The sequence below is a fragment of the Chlorocebus sabaeus genome, chromosome 16 (assembly GCF_047675955.1).
Source record: "Chlorocebus sabaeus isolate Y175 chromosome 16, mChlSab1.0.hap1, whole genome shotgun sequence".
NCBI lineage: Eukaryota > Metazoa > Chordata > Mammalia > Primates > Cercopithecidae > Chlorocebus > Chlorocebus sabaeus.
In genome coordinates this window covers 59,104,886-59,123,855 of record NC_132919.1, presented here as the reverse complement: position 1 = coordinate 59,123,855, position 18,970 = coordinate 59,104,886, and the positions used below count along the sequence as shown (strand labels likewise).

The 18,970-nt window shown below is 45.2% G+C and overlaps 1 protein-coding gene across 1 annotated transcript in view; it reads left to right on the top strand.

Moving 5' to 3' along the window:
* PITPNC1 (phosphatidylinositol transfer protein cytoplasmic 1) overlaps positions 1 to 18,970 on the top strand; it is a 318,864-nt gene that overhangs the window by 186,628 nt on the left and 113,266 nt on the right. The window contains exon 5 of the mRNA XM_073005099.1: positions 14,551 to 14,622. Coding sequence (XP_072861200.1) covers positions 14,551 to 14,622 — 72 coding nt within the window. The remainder of the gene's footprint in view (positions 1 to 14,550; positions 14,623 to 18,970) is intronic.

Below are 18,970 nucleotides of genomic sequence, written 5' to 3'. Positions count from 1 at the left end.
CAAAATGGGAGGATAAAAATTTTTTAATAAATAAAGGAAGCTGAAAGGTATTTTAAGATCTAGGTGTCTACCAACTCTCTGTCTATACATTTATCGTCCACTTTCTTCTACTTTTCAAGCAACACAGACTTCTCTCATTTATTTTCCAGTAACTCCAGCCCCAGAGTCCTAGAAGATAAATAAACCCTAAACTCTATGCCTGCCCTCATTAGCACTATGGAACATTCTGGATGTGAGTCTCCTGTTGGTGAAGAGAGGAAACACTTGCAAATCTAGTTGTATTAATGATCCCATCTCAAGTTGCAATTCCCAGTGAGCCCTTGCAGCGCAGTTACTGTGATAACATAGAACACAGTACCAGAGAATCGATGCCATCCACAGGGGAACTCCATTAGAGAGGAAGTCAGGTCTGTAGAGAGTTTCGTGCTCGTGGATAGCAGGGAACACGTTTTGCATACTGTCAGAACAAGATGGCAAGAGAACAATGCATTGAATTCCAGATAAAAGCTAAAAGGAAATTATCTTTTAAAAGCCTATAAATACTTCATCAACTCCAAGCCAGCTCCTCAACTCTTCCATTTAACTTTCTTGAGGCTAGGCCCCTTGTAAAGTGCTGCTTTCAGACAAGGAAGAATTTGGGCTGCTGAACAGGAATAAAGTGCTGAGTTACTGGGCTGAGGGTTCTTCTCAATGAGTGGTTTTCAAACTGTCCTTCTGTAGGTCCAGGAGATTCCATGGACAGGTCTCAGTGGCCATTCTGTCCCTAATATTTTATTTAAGGAAAGAACTCTGATGCCAGTTTAAATGTTTGAAAACTACCGAACAGTAGCATCTCTCAGCTCCTGCCCTATTCTAAAGACCATGAATAAGTGTGATGTATGTGAGACAGGAACCACTTGAAGCAGCAGTTCCCAAACTTAACAGATTTGCACCTCCTCCCTCCACTTAGTGGTGCTTATATTAGTCAAGGTTCTCCAGAGAGACAGAACCAGTGGGGGGGGGGGGGGGGATATGGGGAGAGAGAGAGATGGGTGTATGGATAGATAGATAGGTAGAGAGATTATATAGATAGATTAGATACGTAGATTAGATAGATGGATGAATAGATAGATGATCGATAGATGTTAATAGATAAGAGAGATGGATAGATAGCTAGATTAGGTAGATGGATGGATAGATAGATGATAGATATTAATAGATAGATGGATTGATTAGATAGGTAGACTGGATGGATGGATGGATGGATGGATGGATGGATGGATATTAACAGAGAGATGGATAGATTAGATAGCTAGATTAGGTAGATGGATAGATAAATGATAGATATTCATAAATGGATTGATTAGATAGGTAGATTGGATGGATGGATATTAACAGGTAGATGGATAGGTAGATAGGTAAACAGATTAGATAAAAAGATAGATTAGATAGGTAGATTGGATGGATGGATGGATGGATGGATGGATGGATGGATGGATGGATTAGAGGGAATTTGGTAGGGAAATTGGCTCACGTGATTAGCTGAGAAGTACCACAACAGCCCACCTGCAAGTTGGAGACCCTGGGGTGCCAGTAGTGTGGCTGAGTCCAAGTCAGAAGGCTTAGAACCATGGGAGCCATGAGTGTAGGTCCTGGAGTCCAAAGGCTGAGGAGCCTGGAGTTGTGCAAGGACAGGAGGAGGGGAGTATGTCCCCACTCCAGCAGATAGATCCATACATTCGCCTTTCCTCTGTGTTTGTCCTCTCCAGCCCCTCAGCAGGTTGGATGGTGCCCACCCACATCGAGGATGGATCTTCCTCACATAGTGCATGCCAACTCACATGCCAATCTCTGGAAACACCCTCACAGACACACCCAAAATGAGGCTTCTAGGTATTCCTTAATCTAGTTAAGTTGATTCTTAAAATTAACCATCACAGTGTTCTTTATAACATACTCCTCTTTAAGTTAGAGTAGATTAAATTATAAGAATGTTTGGAAAACCTTGTGACTTCCTTTAAGATAATATAGTTACTCTGGGATGCCATTGATGTATTCACTCATTTTTAAATTGGGTTTAAATTTTTTCTGCTTACTAAAATAGTAGACATTTATTGTAACATCCAAGCATTATAAAAAATCTATACCACAGAAAATAAAAGAACTTCATAATTTCCACCACTCGCCATGAGAATGTTTTCCCATGTTTTTCGGTGTGGATACTAGTTTTTCCATATTTTTCGGTGTGTATACTCATTTGCCACATTTTTCGTTGTGTATACTCATTTGCCATGTTTTTCAGTGTGCATACTAGTTTTCCGTGTTTTTCAGTGTGTATACTAATTTTCCATGTTTTTCGGCATGTATATTCATTTTCCGTGGTTTTTGGTGTGTATATTCATTTTCCATGTTTTTCGGTATGTATACTAGTTTTTCCACTTTTTTTGGTGTGTATACTTGTTTCCATGTTTTTCAGTGTGTATACTAGTTTTTCCATGTTTTTTTTTTTTTGGTGTGTATACTTGTTTCCATGTTTTTCAGTGTGTATACTAGTTTTTCCATGTTTTTCAGTGTGTATACTAGTTTTCCATGTTTTTCGATGTGTGTACTAGTTTTTCTATATTTTTCAGTGTGGATACTAGTCTACTTTCATTTTCTTTTTACAAAAATGGGGCTATCCTGTTTTACACTTTGCTTTTTTAATGGTTTTAGAGTCGATCACAGTGTACTTACCCAGCCTTCTACTGGTGAACTTTGTCTTCTATTAGTATAGAAATTCATATTTTTATTCAATTTTTCATTGAAAATAATTATTCAATGAATAATTATTGAAGGATATATTGAAATAATTATTTCCCAAATATATCTTTTGAGTAACTCCTGGTTTTCCTGATTTGGGATTGTTTAAAGCAAGGCACGTCTATCCTATGACAGATTCACACACACATATTTTCTCTGCTGTTAGTGGCCACAGCACATACTGAGAAGCAAAGCCCGTGCTTTCAACCTCTGCTTCCCTGGAAGCACTTCCATGATTTCCTGATACTCAGCAGTCAGCATGAAATCACAAGCATGCATGTCAGAGTCAGACAGCCTGACTTGAATCCCATCTGCCCTACATGTTTGTTGTGTGACTTGGAGCACACTGTTGGACGTTTCTGTGCCTTTGTTTCTTCATCTGTAAAATGGGGATGTATGAGGGCTAATGAGTTAATAGATGAACTGATATGTGTCAAATCTTGGACCAGTGCCTGTTAACAGGAAGGATGGTATAACACTGTTGTCATTATAACCTCAGTATTGGGTTGTGTCTGTCCCTGACTGAACGTGTGGAATGTTGGCCATGTCTCCTTTGGATTGTCATTTTGACCCAAAGGTATCCCAGAACCTCCCAGGGTTAAGAAATACCTGGGCAGGCCGGGCGTGGTGACTCACGCCTGTAATCCCAGCACTTTGGGAGGCGGAGGCAGGCGGATCACGAGGTCAGGAAATCGAGACCATCCTGGCTAACATGGTGAGACCCCGTCTCTACTAAAAATACAAAAAATTAGCTGGGCGTGGTGGCAGGTGCCTGTAGTCCCAGCTACTAGGGAGGCTGAGGCAGGAGAATGGCGTGAACCCGGGAGGCAGAGCTTGCAGTGAGCCAAAATCGCACCACTGCACTCCAGCCTGGGTGACAGAGCGAGACTCCGTCTCAAAACAAACAAACAAACAAACAAAAAAAAGCCTAGGCAACAAGAAGTCCTATCAAGGAGGTGGAGAAATTGGAACTCTCCTACACTACTCATGAGAATGTACAAGGGTGCAGCCACTTTGGAATGGGGTAGCCGTCTGGAAGTTCTTCAGAAGGTTAAACATAGAGTTACAGTATGATCAGCAATTCTACACTAGGTATACACTCTAGAAAAATGAAAACATGGCTGGGCGCGGTGGCTCACACCTGTAATCCCAGCACTTTGGGAGGCCAAGGTGGGTAGATCACGAGGTCAGGAGTTCAAGACCAGCCTGGCCAACATGATGAAACCCCATCTCTACTAAAAATAAAAAAATTAGCCAGGTGTGGTGGCAGGTTCCTGTAATCCCAGCTAATCTGGAGGCTGAGGCAGGAGAATTGCTTTAACCCAGGGGGCAGAAGTTGCAATGAGCCAAGATCATGCCACTGTACTCCAGCCTGGGCAACAGAGTAAGACTCTATTTCAAAAGAAAGAAAGAAGGAAATGAAGACATATATCCGCACAATAACTTGCACAAGAATACCTGTGGCGGTATTGTTCGTAGTAGCCAAAAAATAGAAATAAATGTTCATCAACTGATAAATGGGGAAATCAAATGTGGTATGTCCATACAGTGGACTATTATTTGGCCAGAAAAAGGAATGGAGTACCCATACATGCTAGAACATGAATGAGCCTTGAAAACATGCTAAGTGAGAGAAGCCAGGAACAAAAGACCACATAGGATACACTTCCATTTGTAGGAAATGTATAGAATAGACAAATCTTAGAGACAGAGGAGATTAGGGGTTGCATACAATGTGGTGTTGCAGGTAGGCGGGAATGGGGACGTGACTGCTGATGGATACAGGGCTTCTTTGGGAGGTAATGGAAATGTTCTAAAATTAGATTGTCATAATGGTTGTATAACTCTGAATATACTAAACACCATTAACTTGTATACCGCAAATTGGTGAATTATATGGTATGTGAATAAAGCTATTTTTTTATTTATTTTATTTTACTTTTTCAGAGATGGGATCTTGCTCTGTCACCCAGGCTGGAATGCAGTAGTGTGATCATAGCTCACTGCAACCTCAAACTCCTGGGCTCAAGTGATCCTCCTGCCTCTGTCTCTTGAATAGCAAAGCTATATTTTTTAGGGAAAAGGGGGAAACAGCTCCTGAGTTCGGGTGGGGTGGGCTCCCAGAATCTACCAACTTATTGAAAGCAAGGCATCAGGAGAGAGGCCTGGAATCTGTTTTTAACAAGCCCAACAAATGAGGCATCATTAAGTAGGTCTTAGAAATACACTGTCATAGAGAATATTTTTATTTTTATTTTATTTTTATTTTACATTGTAAAGTGGGATAGGGTAGGATTAATACCTTTTAACTTACATTTTTGCTACAGGCTAGGTGCTGTGGAAATACAGCATCCTTTGATGACAATAATGACAATCTTCAAAGTGAGCGGTGCATATTCTTCGAGAAGTTTTGCACTTCTTGCTTCTGAAGTACAGTGCCCTAGAGGGCCTCAGACCCATCCCCAGGGCCCCCGTTCTCTGCAGCCACCATCATCTCTCTCCCTTTGCAGGTGCAGAGACAGCAGTCAGGGCTTCCAGCACCACCCAGAAACTGACTGTGAAATCCCCAATGTGTCTGACCCTTTCTCTTTAAGACTTCGGTTTGCTTATATTTCATTTTGTTCCTGTAAGTGTTTCTTATTGCCATAGCAACCCTAATCAATCACTGGACCAAAAATAGCTCTTTCATGTTTTCCAAAGCATGTCTGTAGTGAATTGGAAATTCAGTTCTGCCGTGCATTTTGCATATGCTGTTTTCATTTCCCGACACTGAACCTGGGAGGGCTTGTGTCTGGAAATTATTCTTACAGAGACCCAGATACCTGACTTGTCTTTTCAGGCGTTCTTCTTTCCCACTGCAGATCCCCCCATCACTTCCAAAAGCTACAAGCAGGTGCATTTAAATTCCACCATCACTTTTCTGCACATTGAGTTTTAGGTGCCGGAGGTTTTACAGGTACCAGAATATCACTTTTCAATAAGAGGTTCATCCTGGTGGATTCCACTGGGTTTGGAAGGCCAATTATAGATGCTTAGACACCAGATAAAAGGAAGAGGGTCATGGCAGGGAGCAGATGGCAGCAACACCTGTAAGATTCCTCTGGCTTAGGTGGATCTAAGCTAGAAAATCAAAGATGAGATGATAGGCGAGCTCCTGCCTTGATTCCCTGACTTCTTCCTAACACTGCTCCTGTTTTTAGGGGGTTGGGGCAAAATAAACACTGGATGCCATTAAGTGAATATTTTCTATGATTCTTTCTCTGCTTTGTTCTCCCTGCCAAGCTGTGCCTTTAGTCGAGAAGAGGAAGAGAGATAAAAAAGAAAAGATTTTTCATGAGAAGGAGGATTCCAGACCTGGAGTGAGCCCAGAGGAGGAAGAATAGGTGGAGAGGGACAGAAATGACTCACTGATTTCCCCCAGGCTCCGGGGACAGTAGTGCTTTTGTGCCTCCCCCTCTGCCTGTAAGCAGAGTCATCTCTGTGGCCTCAAGGGTTCCCAACTTCTGTTTTATGCTTCTGTTTCTTAACTTCTTTGAGCCTTGGTTTTGGCAATTGGGCGGAGTGAACCAGCAGAGGTGCGCCCTTTAGATCTAGGAAAGAAAAGAGTTCACGGAGATCCTGGTAGAGTTTTTGTTCCCTGCATGAAGTCAGCAGGGGGCCAAGGGAAAGCTCAGAGAAGAGACCAGTGGAAGGGGCACCTGCCCAGAAGAAGAGGTACCTGCCCAGAAGAAAGGGCTGCCAAGGATGGGGCCTGGGACACGTGGTGACATTTCCTTAGCAGCAGAGCAGGTCAGGGATTCAGAGTGAGTCTGGAAGAGCCCAGATCTGCTCTGTGGTTTGGCCACCTTCCTTGCCATGGGCAGGAGCCATCAGGTGTCCTATGGGTGCCTTTCCAGAAGCTTCTGCATCCTTGCATCTTCATAGTGGAGGATCTGCCTTTGACCCCAGCTCAGCTTTCTCGTCCACATTGCCTAGGAGTGTACAGTGGAGTGGACCAACATCTCTCCAGCACCTGCCAGGTGCTGCTTGGCCCTGGACATTCATTATCTCTTTTCATTCTCACCCCACGGCTTTGAGGTTGCGATCGTCTCCATTTGATAGATGAGGAAACTGAAGCTCAGAGGGGTTCAGCAATTTGCCCCAAGTCACACAGTTTGTTGGAAAAGAAGCTGGGGTTTGAACTGAAGTCTGTTTTCCTCTAAACACCTGTATTTTTTTTTTTTCTATTAAATCATCATGCTCCCTCTCTGTGGGTTAGGTGCCTGCTGCTGCATCTGGACACCAGATAATGACAAGCTTGCTGACATCAGTTACTAGTAAATACCACCCTGGGCAATAAGCAGTGGCCATTGATTGACAAAGCAGGTGACGTCATAGGTGGAACTACTAAGTCAGAAAAAGCACCAATTCCCCCTTCCCTTGCACATGCTTGAACCTCAAAGTCAGTGATGCTTTACACAGATGAAAGCCAGATGGGCAATTTGGAAGAAGGCAGCCAGCAGGCTGGGTGTTGTGTTGGTTTTCTCTTGCTGTGTAACAAATCTCCCACAAATTTAGCAACTTAAAACAACACAAGTGGCTGGGTGCAATGGCTCATGCCTATAATACCAGCACTTTAGGAGGCCGAGGTTGGAGGATCGCTTGAGCTCAGGAGTTTGAGACCAACCTGATCAACACAGTGAGAGCTCATCTCTACTAAAAATAAAAAAAATTAGCTGGGTATGGCGGTGCATGCCTGTAGTCCCAGCTGTTTAGGAGGCTGAGGTGGGAGGGTTGCTTAAGTCCAGGAGGTTAAGGCTATGGCGAGCTGAGCTATGGTCACACCACTGCATTCAAGCCTGGGCAACAGAATGAGGCTCTGTTTCAAAAAATAAAAGAAAAGAAAAATAACACAAGTTTGTCCTCTTGCAGTTTCCATGGGTCAGGAGTAACCCAGGCTCGCTGGGTCCTTGGCCCAGGGACTCCCCAGGTGGAAAATCAAGGCACCAGCCAAGGTTCTAGTTTCACCAGAGATGCGGGGTCCTCTTCCATGCCCACTGGTGGTTGGCAGGACTCATTCCTCGTGGTTGTAGGATGGAAATCGTGTTTTCTAGCTGGCCCTCCTCCAGCTGTCACTCTCAGTTCCCAGTAGACCTCCCTTGGGTCCTATCCACGTGGCTATCTCACAACTTCAAAGCCAGCTACAGAATCTCTGCTTTTTCTAAAGTGAAGTCTTATATACTGAGACAGAGTCTGAGGAGTGACTGTCTTGTCTTTTTGCTATCAATCAAAGGCTACGCTCCCTCTGAAGGTTCTAGGGGGCAACCAAGGGAGTGACAACCCGTCATATCCCCGGGTCCTGCTCACACCCGAGGGGAAGGATTACGCAGGATGTGTGCACCAGTGACCGGGACTCTGGAGGCTATCTCAGAATTCTGTCTGCAGTGGGTTTTTCAGTCTTTCCTTCATAGGCTGTGGGCCAAATGGGACTTTCAGCATTCAGCATTTCCAAATGACTGTTCCTTAGAGAGCACTGGATGCTTCAGAAGCCCTTAGACATCTTCCTGTTTTAGCCAGTGGCTGACAACCCTAGTGTCTCTCTTCTTGGAGCAAGTTCAGGTGTGTTACATCAGGGTTCCCAACATTTTTTCCATGCCCACACTCCTGACAGATCCCTCGGTGATATAGAATTCCTCCACTCAAGGATGTTTATCAGGATCTTTAGGGAACAGCGCACATTTTGAGAAAAAGTCCAGGGTTGGGAGGTGGGGTCCCCCTCTCCCTGTTGACGTTGAGAATGACTAGGTTAGATGGTATATTCGTAATGGAGGCAAAAGTCTTGGTTACAGAAAACATTATTCGAGCAAAACCTAAACTAAAGGAGATGCTTTAACACCCGAAGAAGCTGGGTAAAGAAGGGGGGTAAAGATAAAGGGGGGCAACTTTGACATGCACCATTCCTAGTGGTGCTGGTGTTGGGGGGGGCACCCTCCTGTTAGAGGGTGAGCTTACCACCTGGTTGGTGAGCCTGGGACACATATAGCTAATGGTAATGGTGACAAAGGAGATACGTGCTGTGATAAAGGGACAAACGGAATACTGCCACATGCGTGGGATAATCATTCCAAAGTGGTACTTGAGATGGTCTTTGAGTAAGATTTAGGAAAGAAATTTGGGGCTGAGAGTACCATGGGCCAAAAAAAAAAAAAAAAAAAAAAAAAAAAAAAGCCTAGCAGCAAGAAGTTTTCCAGGGAAGGAGGAGTGGACCTAGATTTAGGGTGGGCCCAAATCCAATGACTGGTGTCCTTGTAAGAAGAGAAGAGAGCACAGAGACCCAGAGGGAAGAAGGAGATGTGAAGACGGAGGCAGAGACTGGAGTGATGCACCCACTACCGGAGCCACCAACAGCTGGAGGAGACAAGGACAGATTCTCTCCCAGAGTCTTCAGAGGGAGTGTGGCTCTGCCAACACCTTGGTTTCAGGCTTCTGGCCTCCAGAACTGTGAGAGAATGAATTGCTGCTGTTTTAAAGCCACCCAGTTTGTGGAATTGGCTGCAATAACTCTAGGGTACCAGTACAGTCAGGGAGAACATTCGCGTTCAGTCCGGTCCTTTCAAGTTTAAGGAACCTGTAGGGCGATTGTTGGGGATAGCCAGTGGGCACCTGGAAATGTGAGAGGAGTTGGAATTTGAAATGTTGATTTGGGAGGCATCTGCCAAAAAAAATCATGAAAAGTCAGAAGCAGATAAGATCACCAGGGGAGAGGGTTTGGATCAAGAAAAGAGGCTGTAGGTAGGGTAGGACCTGAGGGATCTCCTGCAGGGAAGGAGTGGAGGAGGGAAGGGAAGGCTGAACTGCTGCTCAGGATGGAGAACTTGCTCAGCCCTATTGCAGCCTAGAGAGGTCTCCAGGGTGCACATGGAAGAGTGATGCTGGTTTGAAAATCCTTTGATGATCAGGTGGGAGGTAGAAAAAAGTAGACAGGAAGCACTGAAATTGAATACTCTTTTTTTATTTTTTTATTTTTTTTTTTTTTGAGAGGGAGCCTTGCTCTGTCACCCGGGCTGGAGTGCGGTGGTGCAACCTTGGCTCACTACAACCCCCGCCTCCCGGGTTCCAGCGATTCTCCTTACTCAGCCTCCTGAGTAGCTGGGATTACAGGCACCTGCCATCACGCCTGGCTAATTTTTGTATTTTTGTAGAGATGGGGTCTCACCATGTTGGCTAGGCTGGTCTCAAGACTTCTGACCTCAGGTGATCCACCCACCTCGGCTTCCCAAAGTGCTGGGATTACAGGCATGAGCCACCACGCCTGGCCACTGACTACTCTTTTAATAAGTTTTTTTATGAAGACGGAGATATGGAATTGATTATAGATGGGGGAAGAAATAGAATCAAGGGAACTTTGTGCTTATTTATTTTGTAAGACTATGACACTTTTCATTATATTTTTAGGCTGCGGGAAGGAAGCAGGGAGAAGATGCAAATAATCAATGAAACAAGGTTCTAGAGAAAAGCTTACAAATCATTTGTGCTGTGCACCTACTATGTGCCAGTCACTGTGCTGGGGTTTAGCTGTGTGATCTCATTGATCTTCTGAACACTCCTACAGAGTGGAGAAGGATTGTCTCCATTTTCCACCTGGAGCAACTGGGGCTGAGAATAGTGAAATAACTTGCCCAGGTTAATACATCTTGGATTTGAGCCCAAGTGAGTTGGCTCTAATGTCTCAGTGCTTTTCATTATAATATTTCTCCACTGAAAAAGAGGAGGATGTATCTTTCTCTGACTCACAAAGGATAAGAAACTTAAAGAAATAAGCAGATTTGTAATGGAGGAAAGAGATGTGTCAGTGTTTCTATCATGCGGTTCGTGTCCTCATTAAACTATGACTCAAAAAAGTGATCAGCTGCGAGGCAGAGGGGAGAAGGGTGAAGCCAGGCAGCGGACCTTGAGAGGGGAAGGGATTTAGGATAGATCAGTGGGTGAGATATAACAGGGAACCAATCGCGAAGAAATCAGAGACCTTGCTTTAAGGCTGAGCTTCCGCTAGGATTAGTGAGCTGGATTTTTGGAGAAACCAACCTGCATGGGGGAAGCAGAAGGTTATCTTAACACAGACATCTCCCCAGAGAGATTTCAGTGACAGCACTGAAGAAGCCCAGAGCCACAGATAATTATGATTTTAACTCAAGACACCCGCACACCCCAGGGCTCTGAGAGCGAGTCCTCAGACATCCCAAGGGGAGTATCAGCCCCAACCACCTGCTGAAGGAGAAAGTGCTGACCCGCTTGGAGTTACCAGGAGCCGTTCCCCGGCCACCCTGCTGAAGCCAGGTGCACTCCCAGCCTCGTGGCAAGGTTGCCATTCTGATATGAAAATAACCAAAGTCCCCACTCAAAAATAACATCTGCTAATTTGCGTGGGAGTTTTGCATTTCATAATTGGGTTTATATGCAAATGCTAAGATTCATGTGTTAGGCTAGCTAATAGCTAAGTGGTTTAGAGGTTCAGTGGGTAAAAACTCCTCACAGTGTTTCACTCCGGTGCACCGAGACCCGCACCCATGCTCCCCAACTCTGTGCTCTCCCCACTCCTTGGATTGACTCCATGTGAATTATGGGACAAAAAATACAAAATCGATTTACCTAAAGGCTTGTCACGTCTAAGACGGTCTCAGCCAGGGCATCCCCCTACGTTCCCGTGTCTGCTGTGGGGCTCCGAGTCCTCCAGCGTCTTCATTTAAGATGAGCAGCTGCTCCTTGGTGCTACCTGGACCCGGGTGTGAGGGCGGCGGTTATGGAGTGAGAAGTTTGAGAGGAGACAGCAGAGAAGGTGTTAATGAATAATCGCAGGGCCTCGTTCTCCATAAAGGCAATTACTGGGATTGATTGTTCCCATGTTTCCTTAGTCACGGTTCAGATGGCTTGTTTCACTCAGATTAAGACAGATGCGTGCTGAACGCGCCCTGGCATGTGATGTCAGGAGAATTATCGATGGCACGTCCCAGGCCTCTGCCTTCTTGTGCGGGTGCCACCAGGGATCTCAGCCGGGCTAAAAGGGGAGCATGGTCATCGTGCGGCTGAAGCATGTGTGTGCTATAGCCAGGGGGTTTTCCAGTTTAAGCATGCCTCAGCATACACTGGACGGCTTGGTAAACAGATTGCTGAACCCCACCTCCAGAGTTTCTGATTTAGTTGGTCTGCTGAATAATTTGCATTTCTTTTCTTTTTTTTTTTTTTTTTTTTTTTTGAGTTGGAGTCTCGCTCTGTTGCCCAGGCTGGAGTGCAATGGCGCGATCTCAGCTCACTGCAACCTCCACCTCCCAAGTTCAAGCGATTCTCATGCCTTGGCCTCCCAAGTAGCTGGAATTACAGGGGGTGCACCACCACACCCGCCTAATTCTTGCATTTTTAGTAAAGACGGGGTTTCACCATGTTGGCCAGGCTGGTCTCAAACCCCTGACCTCAGGTGATATGCCCGCCTTGGTCTCCCAAAGTGCTGGGATTATAGGCATGAGCCACCGTGCCTGGCCAAGTATTTGCATTTCTAACAATTCTGGGCTGCTGGAACTGGTCCAGAAACTCCTCTTTGAGAACCACTCAGTATGGTGAAGAGTATGGACACTGGGACCAGGCCACCTGGCTGCATGACTGTAGGCCATTTACCTACCCTCTCTGTACCTCCATCTCCTCATCTTTAAAGCAGGGGGGATAGTAATAGTACCTCCTTCGTGGGGTTGTTGCCAGGAATAAATGAGTGAGCACATCAGAACATTTGTAGCAGTGTCTGGTATAGACAGTATATGAGTGCTAGGAACGTGTGTAAGAGATCCAGCCTCTTGTTACTGTAATGCTATCAGCCCAAGTCTGGTTTCCCCAATACCCACAGATCCCAATGCAGTTGCTGGGTCATTTTGCCCATTAGCCATCAATCCTATCTCTGGTGGCCAAGAAAGTTAATGCCCAGCTTAGTGCTAGCCAGAGCGTGGTTACACCAACATCCATCAAAATTCTCTTCTCAAGCCACCTAAACCCTTCACATCTACTGAATGCATAGAACTTGACTCAGCGAGACTGGGGCCGTAGGGCTGGGTTGCATTTGGGGTTTCTCTCCCTCGCGTGGGCAAAGAGGGGGGCTGCCTTTTCTGGTTCAGTTTCTACCCATGGATGCTGTCTGCTGAATGCATTCTTTAACTATACATTTTTAAAACATCATTTTATTAATATTTAACCCTCACAGTGTTGCTCTTAGGTAATAATTATTGTTCCTGTTTTAACTCTGTTGGGGTTCAGATAAGTTAAATGACTTATCCAAATTACATATTAAAAGCCAGGTCTCGGCCGGATGCAGGCGGGACAATTGCGTAATGCCAGGAATTCAAGACCAGCCTGGGCAACATAGACAGATCCTTGCCTCTACAAAAAAAAAAAATTTTTTTTTTTTTTTTTTTTTTTTTTTTTTTGAGACGGAGTCTTGCTCTGTCGCCCGGGCTGGAGTGCAGTGGCCGGATCTCAGCTCACTGCAAGCTCCGCCTCCCGGGTTTACGCCATTCTCCTGCCTCAGCCTCCTGAGTAGCGGGGACTACAGGCGCCCGCCACCTCGCCCGGCTAGTTTTTTGTGTGTGTGTGTTTTTAGTAGAGACGGGGTTTCACTGTGTTAGCCAGGATGGTCTCGATCTCCTGACCTCGTGATCCGCCCGTCTCGGCCTCCCAAAGTGCTGGGATTACAGGCTTGAGCCACCGCGCCCGGCCAAAATTTTTTTTTAATTAGCCAGGCATGGTGGCACATACCTGTAGTCCCAGCTACCTGGGAGGCCGAGGCGGGAGGATCGCTTGAGCCCATAGGTCAAGGTTACAGTGAGCTGTGATCACACCACTGCACTCCAGCCTGGGTGACAAAGCAAGACTCTGTCTCAAAAAGAAAAAGAAAAAGAAGGCCGGACGTGGTGGCTCACACCTGTAATCCCAGCACTATGGGAGGCCAAGGCAGGCAGATCTTTTGAGCTTAGGAGTTCGAGACCAGCCTGGCTAACATGGAGAAACCCTATCTCTACTAAAAATATAAAAATTAGTCGGGCTACATGGGAGACTAAGGCATGAGAATCACTTGAACCTGGGAGGTGGAGGTTACAGTGAGCCCAGCTCACGCCACTGCACTCCAGCCTGGGCAACAGAGCAAGACCCTGTCTCAAAACATTAAAAAATAATAAAATTTAAAAATTGAAAATTAGATTTTAATTTTCAAATAAAATCTTTAAAAATTTTTTTATTTTACTTTAAAAATAAATTTATGTTTTAAAATTTAAAAATAAAAGCCAGGTCTGTCTGACTTCAATAATCTATGATTTTAAAGTTCTGCTATATCCCCTTGCTAATGTTATATGAGCATTTATATAAAGATTAAGGCTGGGTCCCCAGGAATCCAGCAATGGCAGCTGCTCCCCAAAGGTAAACTCCCCAGAACTGGCACTGGTGTGATTTAGGGGTTTGCTTTTCTACAGCTTACGCTAGGAGTCACAGAACATATTCCTTTTGGAAATGACCTCTTCAGGGACTTGCCCTCTATTGCTGGTTATTCTCTGTGGCCTGACCTCTGTCTGGATGAAACTGTGTTCATGGTCCTAAAGGTGCTTTCCTTTGTCAGAATTTGGATATTGACTTAGTATCTTAACATTTCTGCTCTGGTGCAGTGCTCCCAACCAAATGGCCAGGAAAGTATTCAGAAGCTCTGCTGAATATAGGAAGAGAGAAAAAATGTCATGCTAATGGAAGTTTGCTTTTCTCCCACAGTGTTCCTTTCTGCCGAAATTCTCCATTCATATAGAAACCAAGTATGAGGACAACAAAGGAAGCAACGACAGTGTGAGTAGCCCCTCCTTCCATGCTGTGCTCACCTCTTGGGCTCTGAAAATTGCAGCACTTCTCACAGCCCCTCTGTGACCAGGGCCAGCAGTGGGACCTGTGCCTGGGACCACAGAGATGCTCTGGCCTTTGGCTTCTGAGGGTTATTTCCCTGGGACTTTTCCCTGGAATTCTTTTGTTGTCTAGCTTTTCTTTCTCATGTTTATGTACTTTCCGTGGGCCTCTGAGCAGAAGCCTCTGACCTGGGGTGACTGTCATGGAGGTAGAGAGGATGACAGGGTACTAGGAACTCCAAGATTTGTTTTCTTATCATTGGACGGAGTACATATCTTCTCAACGCCTATTCATATTTACTTCAAAAAGGGAATGCAATCAAATATATGTGTGCACAGAAAAGGAAATATAGTCAGATTTGTGTGAACAGAAAAAGAAATACAGGCCCAGTGCAGTGGCTCATGCCTGTAATCCCAGCACTCTGGGAGGCTGAGGCAGGCAGATCACCTGAGATCAGGAGTTCAAGACCAGCCTGGCCAACATGGCAAAACCCTGTCTCAACTAAAAATAGAAAAATTAGCTGGGTGTGTTGGGGCACGCTGGTAATCCCAGCTACTTGGGAGGCTGAGGCAGGAGAATTGCTTGAACCTGGGAGGCAGAGGTTACAGTGAGCTGAGGTTGTGCCACTACACTCCAGCCTGGGCCACAGAGCGAGACTCCATCTCAGAAAAAAAAAAAAAGAAAGAAAAGGAAATAGAATCAGATGTATGTGTACATACTGCATATATGCTTACTTACACACATGTGGTATTTGTATACACCCACACATCCTACCTTAAAATCAGGTGCTACCCCCACAAAATATTTACCTCCTGAGGCATTCTGACTTCTACTAAATTTCAGCCAAGTATTTTGCTTATTAGTGTTGGTTAAAACCCATCTTCTGACCTGGCTTTTACCCCCAGGCTCTTTCTCTTGGGGCAGTACATTTCTAAGTTCTCTTTTCTTTGGGGGTGACTGTTTTGACCTACCAAAAGCCTCTCCCGGGATTAGGCTGTGGGTTCCCTCAGGACCCATTGAAAGGAAGAACCTGGATCTGGAAGCTTCAGGGCTTCCCCAGAGTTCATGGAACTTCCTAGAGGAGAGTATACAGCTGGTAAAAGTACTATCCTATCACTATGTTCAGGAACCCCATCGTTAGTGTCTCCTTGAAGTGGCAGCCCAAAGGGGAATGTTTAGGGCCATTTTCCTGTCACAGGCCAAAATCACAGGCGCATTGCTGGCCAATTTCATCAAAACCACCATGTCTAAAACAGTGTCACACTGTGTTTAAACTTGAATCCTTATAAAATAGTGATTTTTTTTTTTTTTTCTGATTAGAAAGTAGGCCGGGCACGGTGGCTCACGCCTGTAATCCTAACATGTTGGGAGGCCAAGGCAGATTGTCTGAGCTCAGGAGTTCAAGACCAGCCTGGGCAACATGGCAAAACCCCATCTCTACTAAAAATACAAAAAATTAGCCGGGCGTAGTCCCAGCTACTCAGGAGGCTGAGGCAGGAAAATCACTTGAGCCTGGGAGGCAGAGGTTCCAGTGAGCCCAGATTGCACCACTGCACTCCAGCCTGTCAATAGAGCGAGACTCTGTCTCAAAAAAAAAAAAGTTAATACGTGACTATTCAAACTTGGAAAATGCAAAAAGAAAGTATCGAAAAAAGAAAGGAAAAACCAATAGCAGTCCCACAATTTAGAGATGACTTCTGTTAGCGATTTGGTTCATGTTGCAGATTATGGACAAATTTATTTTGTAACCAATTCCTCCTGAATTGAATCATAAAGTATGTTATTTTTAACATGCCATGAAGTATGCTTCCTCACAATGATTTTTCCTGGCTGTACCACCTTCCATATTTCAGTGTACTTCTTTAAACCTGGTCACTGGATATTGAAGTAAGCTTGACTATTTTCATGTAGCTGTGGACTCTCATGAAAAGGATAATAAAGTTCAGTTGCCTGAATTGCTTTTCCTGGCATAATATGAAAATATGGGGGAATTTTTTTGTTTCTTTATGAGACAGGGTCTCGCTCTGTCACCCAGGCTGGAGTGCAGTAGCACGATCTCGGGTCACTGCAACCTCCACCTCCTGGGCTCAAGCAATCCTCCCACCTCAGCCCCGCTGAGTAGCTGGGGCTACAGGCATACACGACCATGCCCAGCTGATTTTTGTGTTTTTTTAGAGATGGGATTGCACCATGTTGCCTAGGCTAGTCTCAAACTCCTGGACTAAAGCAATCTGCCTATCTTGACCTCCCAAAGTGCTGGGATTACAGGCGTGAGCCACCATGCCTGGCTGGAAAAAAATTTTTAAAATATCTTTTAGTCTTTCCAAACAAATTTCCTTGCTTTCTCTCTTTTTCTCTATGTCTCTATCTCCGTGAGTTCATTCAAAACAACTCTCCATTTGAAAAGGTATAGAGAGGCCAGGCGCTATGGCTCACACCTGTAATCCCAGCACTCTGGGAGGCCATGGTGGACAGATCACCTGAGGTCAGGAGTTTGAGACTAGCCTGGGCAACATGGGGAAACCCCATCTCTGCAAAATTAAAAAATTAGCCAGGCGTGGTGGCACGCACGCCTGTGGTCCCAGCTCCCTACTTGGGAGGCTGCGGTGGGAGAATCGCTTGAGCCCAAGAGGTCAAGCCTGCAGTGAACCATGTTTGCACCTCTGCACTCCAGCCTGGGTGACACAGTGACACCTAGAAATAAAAAAGAGGCACAGAGGGGACACGTGGGCTCACTGTAATCGCTATAGATTGGTGGGACCACTGTAATCTGGTTTATCCTCTGCCCAGTTCAAATAGTCCCCAACATTCATATGGTGATTATGTATTATTATATATCCCTTTTTTGGCAGGTGCTAAGGTTTTTGACTACCCTCCTAGGAATTTAAAATAACAAGTTATCCACCTTACAATCAGGATCCAGGCCCACGCCAAGCGCCAGGCCTAGGCTGGCCTGCAAGAGAAGCACCGATCACCTGTTCACTCCGAGTGGTCCTTAGATACAGTTTGCTTTCTCTAGGAGAAATCTCAGCTGTTGTAGCCCGGCTTGCCTACCTCTCCCCAGCCTGTGGACTCTGGAACTGCCCAGGGGACCTGCTCCTTGTCTCCCTGTCATGGCACCCAACTTGCCCAAGCCCCAGTCCTGCCATCTTGTTACATTGAAGAGGCCCTAAATGTGTTTTTGGCCCAGTTCCCACCTCCTGCCCCCCCAGGCTCTGCTTGACTCTGCTCCACGGACCCCAAGTCTTGCTCCTGAGGCCATTGGACCACACAGCCCAGCCCCACTTTGGTAGACTTCTTTGCCAATTTGCCCTCCTCTAATTTACATATTCAGCAGCAATTGGTTGTCCAGCAGGTTCAAGGTTGATCCCAGAGAGGCAGAAAAGGAGGGCTGCAGCCAGGTGCGGTGGCTCACACCTGAAATCCCAGCACTTTGGGAGGCTGAGGTGGGTGGATACCTGAGGTCAGGAGTTTGAGACCAGCCTGGCCAGCATGGCAAAACCCCATCTCTACTAAAAATAGAGAAATTAGCAGGGCATGGCGGCGTGCACCTGTAATCCCACCTACTCGGGAGGCTGAGGCAGGAGAATTGCTTCAACCCAGAAGGCGGAGGTTGCAGTGAACAGAGATCGTGCCACTGCACTCCAGCCTGGGCAACAAGAGTGAAACTCTGTCTCAAAAAATAAAAAAAAAAGAAAAGAAAAGAAGAAAAGGAGGGCTGCATCCATTTCCATTCATACTTGTTAATACTTCAAAATCTGAACATGAGAAATATATATTTATCTAACAATTCTTTAATGACTAAATGCTAGCTTTATCTAGCCGGGGATTCAAAACTGGTGTTTTAAGCCAAGGCATATGCTGGTGTGCTCTTTTTCTGTCCTGGGTTGAGTGTGGAGTTTTTGGTGGGAGGCAGAGTTGCTAAGGAAAGCAGTGCAGTAGTGGATAATTCTCTTGTCTCACCGCATTTCCAAACTATTTAATAAACTCAGTTCATTTCTTTGCACTTTCTGGGTGTACACTCTTATCATTCAGCTACCATCCTTCATACTGCTATCTGCACTGTTTCCTCCCGTACCTGCCAAAAATTTAATGAAATTGATGACGATAAGAAGCAATAATTAAATTGAAAGAGGCTACTGATAGTCATATTGATGATAGTGGTTGAATTGAGTACATGTTGTTATCCTATTATCAATTACCATATAAGTAATTTTTTGACGCGACCCAGTATCTAGTAAGAAAAAAATAGTGGCAGTATGAGTAGATATAAATATCTTCTTTTCCTTGTTAA